General features: G+C 39.1%; 1 protein-coding gene across 1 annotated transcript in view; it reads right to left on the reverse strand.

Moving 5' to 3' along the window:
- The window catches only part of LOC106964502 (mitogen-activated protein kinase-binding protein 1-like), a 28,457-nt gene extending 22,910 nt beyond the window's left edge, over positions 1-5,547 (reverse strand). The window contains exons 1-3 of the mRNA XM_015060057.1: positions 5,530-5,547; positions 5,247-5,359; positions 462-524 (exon numbers count right to left, since the gene is read on the reverse strand). Coding sequence (XP_014915543.1) covers positions 462-524; positions 5,247-5,359; positions 5,530-5,547 — 194 coding nt within the window. The remainder of the gene's footprint in view (positions 1-461; positions 525-5,246; positions 5,360-5,529) is intronic.
- Between the last annotated feature and the right edge of the window lie 3,839 nt (positions 5,548-9,386).

Here is a 9,386-nt window from a genome sequence, read left to right on the forward strand (position 1 = left end):
ATTATATTTTGTGTATATTTTATTCAAATTTTGTGCTTTATCCATGGGACCTGTTTTGTCCCTATTCTCAAGAATCACTAGATGCTCCTGTTTTGAATTTCTAGATAAGTATAAGTACTCCATCATTTATAAGTTAGAAGCAGTTTCTCTGGATAAACTAATAGGAAGAGCAGTTCCAGATTCAACTGCTTCACACAAACATTTTTGAGAACGTCAAAATGCTAAATTATTTAAGGGAAATAAATACTTTATTGGATCATCATTTTGTTGGAAAAAACAGAAAAGTTCCATTACAAGCACAAATAAATAAGGTAATTAATGGCGTAAATGAGTGGATGTAAACCTTTCTCTGTCACTGTACACAGAAAAGTGACTTCCTCTAGGATAACCTGTTCATAGTACTGTAGACGATTGGATGTGTTAGTTTGGGCTGCAGATGTAGAGGTCAGGGGTCATTTTACCTGGAACTGTTCAAGATGTGCTGCTGTTTGTTCTTGCGAGGATTCAGCAGGATGATGACACACCTGGAGAAACACAGGATCACACAGAGTTCAAAGGCTGAGCGAGACAAACAGAAAGGAGGCAAGTGAGAGAGAAAAATGAAAACAAGCTGGCAGGCAAAGGAAGCAGCAGAACAACAAAAAAACCTCTTTATTTTAATAATTTTTTTCCTTAAGGGATTCCCTTCAGAAGAATCCTTCCTAGTGCTAGTGTTAGTGATCCAGTGCTAGTGCTAGGAGCAAGCACTAGCAGCACTGTTGCCTAGCACTGTTGCCTAGTGCTCGCTCCTGACAATAGATTGCTTTGAAGGTGAAGACTGGATGTAACCCACTGACTTTCAAACAAATACATTTGTGGGTGTATAGGACTACACAGGATAAGACGTTACCAAGAGAACTTCTGGCCCCCGTGAATTTTGGGAAGAGACTTCAGCAGATTTGGTTTCTTTTAAATTGATACCTTCAAATCAGATCATCTGTGGAGCTTGTAGGTAACGTCCTTTCAGACTTTCCCACAAGGCCCTAGTGGAATGTATGACCAGTTTCCAGCTGTTTTTACATATGGATGATAACAGATGTTCTGAAGTCATAATGATATGTCTGATGAATAAGCCTGACATTGCATTGTTATTTCCATTTCATTGCTCAACCACAACTCTCTAGACACACACTGAGCTTAATTATGACCTGGTGCTGGGAATCGGGGCTGGGCTTCCCTTCCAAAGCTAGTAAAGAGTTTTCTAAGCAGCCCTTGCTCCTGGCTGAACACGTCTGAATCAAGTTAGAGTGAATCTGCTGCAGCTTATGCTCCAACGCCCACAGGCTCAATGTTGTGGTGCAAAAAGTTACACAAAGCATTTTTCCAACAAGTACTATGCTGGCAAGATTCACTGCTCCTTATGGGGCTCAGGCTTTGGGCCCCATAAGGAAAACTGCTGTTTTTAGATTAGGTTTAGGACTAAGTGTGAGGATTTGCGTTTTTTGTGCATTTATTTCTAGGTTTTTCTGAGTTTATTTAGTTCTGTTCCCCTGTGAGTCTGTGATGTCCTGTCTGCTCCTCAATTGTGTACCTAGTCCCCCTGATTACTCCCTGTGTATTTAAGCCCACCTGTTGTCTCTGTTCTTTGTCAGATCTTTGTGTGTTTGTGTGTCACCGTCAGTAGTCGTCACAGTAGAACTGGTAAGTCCTGTGTCGACTCAGCTCTCGTTTTCAGTCTTGTATTTTCAGTTGATACCGGTATTTAGCTGTTGCTAAGCCTTCTGCCATGCTGCCTGAATGGGACTGTTTTGAGCCACTTTCTTATTAAACTTTTCATCATCATCTCAAGCTGGATCCCTGCGTTAGTTTTCATCATCACAAAACCGCCAAATCATGACACTAAGGTGTGAACTGAGTTGAAGTTGCCTTGGGTTAATCATGTAATGGTTACGATTAGGACAATGGTTAGGCTATAAAATGAATGAAAAATGAGTGGAAGTCAATGTGAAAGTAGAAAGACCTATTTTTATTCTCACCTTGGAAAGCCTTCTGGCCTCCCAAGGTGAGAAATGCTAAAACACACACACAGAGAACCTTGTGAGAGTCAGTGGGCTGTGTGAAGCAAAGTTGTGCTGAGTCTGACTGGAGGTGTGAAAGCTGCAACATCAGCAGCATTATAGTCACCTTTCTTTCACACTGTTTCTATAAACCAACATTCCTCACTGCAATTATCTTCTACAGCATCATGTACTCTGGAGACAGTGGGCTTCACCGCCAGGCGTCTTTATGGTGCTTTGTGTAAGACTGGTGCTTGTTTTTAACACAGCTGAATGGTTTTCTGTTTTTATTTCCATTCAAACTTGGTACTAGGTGTAAAACGGAGTATTGTGTGTGTGTTTGTGGAGGCTTGGGGATGTTATTGGGGTGAGTCTGGAGAAGTACGTCATCGTGGGGGGAGAAGTCAGGGAGGTAGAGGGGTGAAAGGTTTGTTTTGTTTTCTGAAAAAGGCTTAAGAAAAGTTTCCATCTTTTTGGCCAAAGGTTCATCAAAAATTGTATTCTTTTATTATTATCATTATTATTATTATTATTATTATTATTGTGAGCTATGTTGAGAGAGACAAAATTTCCCCTTTTGGGACCAATAAAGTATTATCTATCTAACTTTTCTAAAAAACTAAAGGCTCCAGCTGGAGAAAATGTTTAGTTTGGCCAAATCAGACCCAGTTTATCTGTCCACTTAACACATAGGTTTTAAAAATAATCAATATTTTGATAGTATCAATAGTGTAAATCAATATTCTTTAGATACTCTTTTCACTAAATGGATACAAACTGAGCCCACCGTTATTTCCCCTATTGGGGAAATAAAGAAATGAAGAAATGAAACTGTTGCGTGTTCAAAATAAAAGCATGAATATAATGAAGTTTATTCAATTGAAAGTTTACTAAATTAATTCATGGGAAGCTAAGTGCACTAAACGTTTTCCAAGTTCTGAGCGAATAAAGTTCTCAGGAAAGAGAGCTTATTCCTCTATACAAATTTGCCCTGAATTTTGTCACTGTGTTGCACCAAAAGATATTAAAGTAAAATACATAAAAGGGGAAATAAAGGTGAAAGCTAAATTGCAGCTTTGTGGATGTAAATGTGTAGACTGCTTTGGGTCAGAAGAAGTTAGGACTGAAGCTCAGGTTAAACTTTCTGGGTTCTAACAGAAAGTCTGTAAGTCTGTGTCTGCTGACGATCTGAAAAAGGTTCCAGCTGAGTGTCCTGAAAGCAGCCTGTGTGACTGCTGTATGAAACCATGCAGAGCTGAAGTATTAAAGGACTTCATCACGTGATGAAGAAGATCCAGTCAGCATTTTCTTTGCCTGACTGTGAACTGGACGGTCCTGCAGCACATCTGCAATGCAGCAGAGGGTTGGGGCTGCAGGAGGAGGGGCCTCTGCTCTGTCGGCTCCTTCTGTTACTCCTGTATGCTACTGGACCCATGGTTCAACACAGATGCAGCTGATTTAGTCTTTGCTGTTATTTGTTATCACATCCCCTTTTCAGATGAGTAAAAAAAAAACAAGTTTAAAAACAGCTTGATGTATTTTATAGACAGATTGCTAAAGCAGATGCCTGTAACTGCAGCCTAGTTGCACACAGCCCAGGATGTAGACAGTAGTGACATAACACAGACACAGACTGTGCAGCATGTCTGCAGAATCAAACCGATGAGGAAAAGCCCAGCCTCATTAAATCCTTCTGCTCTGCTTAAAACATCACATTTACAGTGTTGTATGAATGTCTCTTTATTTTTCCCCAGAATGACCTAGATTCACCCCTGCTGCTCCCCCACACCGTTCCACTAACCCACTCTCTAGTCTTCACTCTCAATAAGCTGAAATCTTTGCCATCAAGCTGATGTAGAACCTGAATACATATCGACCAATCATAATCTCCATAGCCTCCCATACCTGCAGCTGATTGGAGAATTCGGTTTTGCAGTGTTGAGGTACAGCAGTTAACACAGCTGATCCGTGTACACCAGCATTCTTCTAAAAAACAACAATGGTTCTTTTCCAGGTTTTAAATGCATGCCAAATGAATGCACGCTGCACCTAAGACTTATTTATAGTTGCAACAAATTAATACATGATTCAACTTCTACTACATAAAATGCAAATCAGAATTTTTTTGCTCTCAGATATTTTTCTCTTAATTGATTTCACAGAAAATATCTTGTGACAATCAATTCACAGATTTGCTAATCAGTTAATCTGTTAAAGCGCTAAGAGAGGACCTCATTTTTTGTTTAGCTCTTTAGCTGACTTTGAGAACATGTAGCGCACTTAGCTTACCATAATGAAATTTTTCCTGATAAATTCTAAAGCACTAATTTAATTGGTTGTTTTTAAACTTTCAGTTGAATTAAATTTGACCCATGAGTGGAGGTTTTGATTATAGACAGCTAAGCATTCTTCAAGTGGATGTTTATATTTATGCTCTTATTTTGAAGGGGGCTAAGACTGTTTAGGCAGCAGTTCTGTTTCCTCCCACCACGTTTTCTTTGCCCTATAACTTTATTTTGAGCAAGAAACACCCAGGAACAAATAAAATACAGACAGTAGAGAATAAACTTAAATACAATACCTAACAACATTATTCAGCATATAAATTATGATGTAAAGTATTGTGAAAATTTAGCTTTCTGAAATACTGTTTTGCTGTACTGCTTTAGAATTAGCAGAATTACTGTTTGTGATTCTATACTGGATTTCTGTGTTTGGAATTCTACACCAATATTTTATGATACAGGGAATTTCTAAAATTTAAGATCTCCAACCAAAGAGTGAAATGTTATAATTCTTGTAGTTGTGATTTTATTTGAACAGATATGTGGAGCATCGTACTGTATTTCTAGATATTAGTGAGGCAGAGAGTGTCAACTCTGTAACTCTTAGTGCTAATAAAAAAGTTACATTTTAAATTTAATCAAAAAGTATATAAAAAAAATCTTTAATTTTTACACATAGTATTTAAAAAGACATCAATAACTAGATAAAACTTTTATCGGCAGATCAGAGATTGCCCCAGTGCCTCTTTATCATAAAACTATTTTAAAAATGTGAAACTAATTCCCATTCCTAATCTTTTTAATATGGTTTGGTTTATTTCAACTTCTTAATATTCTTTACTGCTGCTACATCACATCCCAGCAACTTTTACCATCATCACACAGGCCCCGCCCACATCCCATCCATACACTGTGAATTACTCACCCAGCAGGATACGCCAGCAGTCCAGTACGTGGGTCACAGGCCAGCGCTCGGTTTCCTGGAGATGTGATCCCAAGAACCTTCTCCAACGTCACCTGCAATGCAAAGATCAGACATTATTTTGGTGTAGCTTCATAATATATTTATTCTCCAGTTAGTCTCAACAACTCCAACAGAGATGGACGGAGACTCCAGCCAGAACTTCCCCCGATCAGTAAAAGTGCCAAACTCAGATTTGTCTCATCTCTTTAGATTGAGACTGATCTTCTGACAATGACAGACATACCTTCTCATCTCTCCCCATTCCTCCAAACAGCAGCGACCAACTTTGCACTTGAGATAAAAACTACAATTCCCAAAATACTTTGGAATAGGAAAAACAAGAATTTGTATAAATTTAGAGGTGTTACACACCAAAGAAACTACAGAACTTTGGAACAGGTCTGCTCTTCCACAGCCATCATTACATCACTCTTTGAGAAAAGGTTTGATCCTCCCTCTGTTCTATTCTGGATTTCTGTGGTAGAGGATCACATTGCTATACAAACAATGTTAACCAGTATTGATAGATGCCACAGGTTATACATTTCCTTTAAAGCAGAACCTATGGACACATGATGGTGACCTCTGACCCACCAATCAATTCACAAAGCAACAGGCAGCGCTGAGACAAGCCAGAGGAAAATGGGAGACAGTAGAATATGTTATTATAGTACGAGTTAAAATGATTCATATTATTATTGAATTTGTTTTTTTTTTTTTGTTTTTTTTTTTCGATACAACTGACTGTGTTTGAAACATTTTGCTTGAATGAAGGGAACCACGTCTGACAGGTTTCAGTTTGTTCATGTTGTTGAGAATCCTAAGGAGTACCACAGGGTTCAGTGTTTGAGCTACTTTTTTTTTACTTTATGTCTGCTTCCAGGAGGAATTCTTAAGAATCAAATTTGGATACATTTCCATGGTTATTTTTGGGGTCCTTAGCTATATTTTCCATGCAGTTTGACAAATCTAAAGAGAATTATCAGAAACTTTTGCATTTTGTTATGGTGCCCTAAAACATCTGAATTCAGGTGATCCACAATGCTGCTGAGTTTGATTCAAGCAAAAAAAAAAAAAAAGAAATCACGAGTCTGTATTTTACTGTGCTCCATGTAGTATTCCAAACAGTACTTTGATATTTTAATATTAGATGACTTATATTGCAATAAAAATATATTCCCCATATACATACACATATAGATCAGAAAAAGGACACAAAATTGTCATCTTTTTGCTAATCATAATGAAGTTTATATACTAATCACTTTTAATTGTACCTCTTTGGATTTGTGTGCATCTGTTTAATAAAGATTTTGACATATTACTCAAAATATCTGTTTTATATTGGAGATTTTTTGAATTTATTGGTATCTCTAATGCATTTGAGCAGCACAGTGTAGCTGCGGTTGGCACTCCTGCCATCTTGGGTTTGGATCTTGTGTAATCTCTCTGTTGAAGAATTTGCATAATCTCTTGGTGCAAAGGTACTAAGTAGGTGTTCTTCAGATTATATCAGTTTAACTTCACAGTGCAAATACATGTACATTTGTGTATGGAAGCATGAATGGAGGGACAGATGGACGGAAGAAGGGACATATGGATGGATGGCTCCCTGTCTAAGTGTGGATGAAGTCATCTTGTGAGCTGTTCTAGCCAAGTTTATACCAGTATAAAAGTCATAAATCCAGATCTTTAGAGCTCCAAGTACAGATGTAACAGTTCCCTTACGCAACAAACTGCTTCCACTTTGTCTCCGAGACAAACTAGTCTTCACTTAAAAGAGTCCATCTGCTGAGGGAGTACAGTAACTGACTTTGATCAAACAAACACTTACTTCATGCTCCATGCTCCTTTTAAGTGTCCTGGTGTGATCTGACCAAAGCGTTAGGAAGATGCTCAGCTCATCAGCCATTCAAACTGTTTATCAGCCTGAACTTAAAGCTGTTTGTTGTGAAGCTCAGTGCTAAGCTAACAGCAGAAAACTTCAGCTCTGACTCAGTCTGTCCTCCTCTCACATGACTCTCCTCCTTCTGCACCAAACTCTATTTATATTTTTACCCATTCTGCTCTGACTTCAGTGTGAGGAGAGACTGAAAAAGGCCATCTCTTTGATTCAGCAGCTGCCACTTATTCTGTTTAACATGTCCGTAGAGGCTATTGATGGTAGTCAAGCAATTTAAATCAAAAACAGAAACCACATCGTTCTTTCTAAATATAAAGTTGCAGTGTCCAACAAGTGAGTAAACTACTGGACATAATAAAGGGAGTACAGCTTCCACCAGGCCTGTTTGGGTCTAATGACCTCCAAACTGAAAGGAAGTATATACATCAGATTAACTGAGAAATAGAGTAATTGTCAAAAGTATAAGAATGTTGGCAATACTTTGATGTACGGAAATGTACTAGCCAGTTATGTTCAGTCTCCTGGCAAAGTTTTCTTTCTCCAGGGATTCTGCATCCTAGTTAGAATAACCATGACACTGAACCACATGAATCAACAATTTGTTCAACCAATCATATTCGGAATTTAAGCTAGTGGGTATGTTCTTAATAGCTGCAGGGCACACTCATTGACCCAATGACAACGGATGTAATGTAGCAAGTCACAGTGAGCAAGCTACAGGGACATGAAAACACCAACAGATGCAGATTTGGTTGATGATAAGAATGAGTTTGATAGTGCCTGACCAGTGACTGACTGCTTTGAAACTCAAAAAATGTGCTGAGGCACACAGTGAGCACAGGTCACCAACATTCTGCAGTCAGTATCTACAGATCTTCAAAGTTTATGTGACCTTCAGATTAGCTGAAGAACTGCACAAAAAGAGCTTCAGCTAATAAGTGTCCATGGCCAATAGCAAATGCTCTCACACAAACAGGGCAACATCTTTGTGAGCTCCAAGTGTAAAGAAATAATGACTGCTTAGGAGCCTTCAATTTGCTCTCATAACATTCAAGGTGCAGTACGTAACTTCTATTAACAAATGTTTTTTATATACATGTTAAAACTGGCCTCATGTCGTGACTGTATGAGACATAATCTGTGAACAGATCAACATCCGCCACCTTCTCCCTGAGCTACTATTGGCGTCTGAACACCTCTCCCGACCAAAAACAACCAATCAAAGCCAGGAGGTGGGTCTTAGTGCTGTCAAGCAACCTCATGTCCTCACTGCTAAACAAGCTAATGGCAGAGAAGCAACTTACCGTTCTAGGAAAGGCGTTTATCCGTCGTCATTAATGGACATGCTAACTAACCTAGCATTCATGACATGCTCTGCTAGCTCTAGCAGAAAGCATGGGGGGACAAAGAGGATGGGCAGTGCCACAGGGAGAGCTGATTGACAGCATTAAGACCCTCCTCCTGATTCTGATTGGTTGTTTCTAGTTAGTATTCGGAGCACTGGCGAAGGTAAAGGAGCTCACATATTAACTGTCTCATACCATACTGTCACACAACATTATGACAGTTGTAAAACATACTTTTTATTAAAAGTAACATACTGCAGCTTTAATCTAAATGCACATATATGCCTTCTCTTACGTTTTACACCAGCATTTCAGTCAGGCTCACTAGTGTAGATGACAGACCGCCTGCAGGTAAGTTTGGGACAGCAGACTGGAGTCTCCATCAGCTGAGCAGAGCTTTCTATGCTAGCTGGCTATGTGGCAGCTTGCAGGCTGCACATGGTTGATGTAGGCTCTTTTCCTATTGGTTCTACTCTGATATCTGGTAAGGTTGTGTGGCTCCTGTGTGACAGGGTAAAGATAGTCTGAGTTTTTGAGAGCTGTATCCATTTCTTTGAATGCTTTGACAGTTTAACATTTGGTTTATAGATCCTTGTATTTTATATGTACTTATACCCAACCATCCTTTAGAAACAAATGGAGAAGGTTACAGACTGTCAACAATTTGTTAAGCATGCCCTGGAACTAGAGGTGTGCCGATCGATCGGTCACCGATCATAATCGGGCCGATTTTCGTGAAAAAGTGCATGATCGGCGATCATTGGCTCTTGTTGCCGATACCGATCATCTCATTTCGCAGCTGGTCTCCTCTTTCCTTCACACTGCGCAAACGCACAGCAACAACTCCTAAGC

This window comes from Poecilia latipinna, unplaced genomic scaffold (assembly GCF_001443285.1).
Source record: "Poecilia latipinna isolate Pla-1442-1.1 unplaced genomic scaffold, P_latipinna-1.0 Scaffold1683, whole genome shotgun sequence".
NCBI lineage: Eukaryota > Metazoa > Chordata > Actinopteri > Cyprinodontiformes > Poeciliidae > Poecilia > Poecilia latipinna.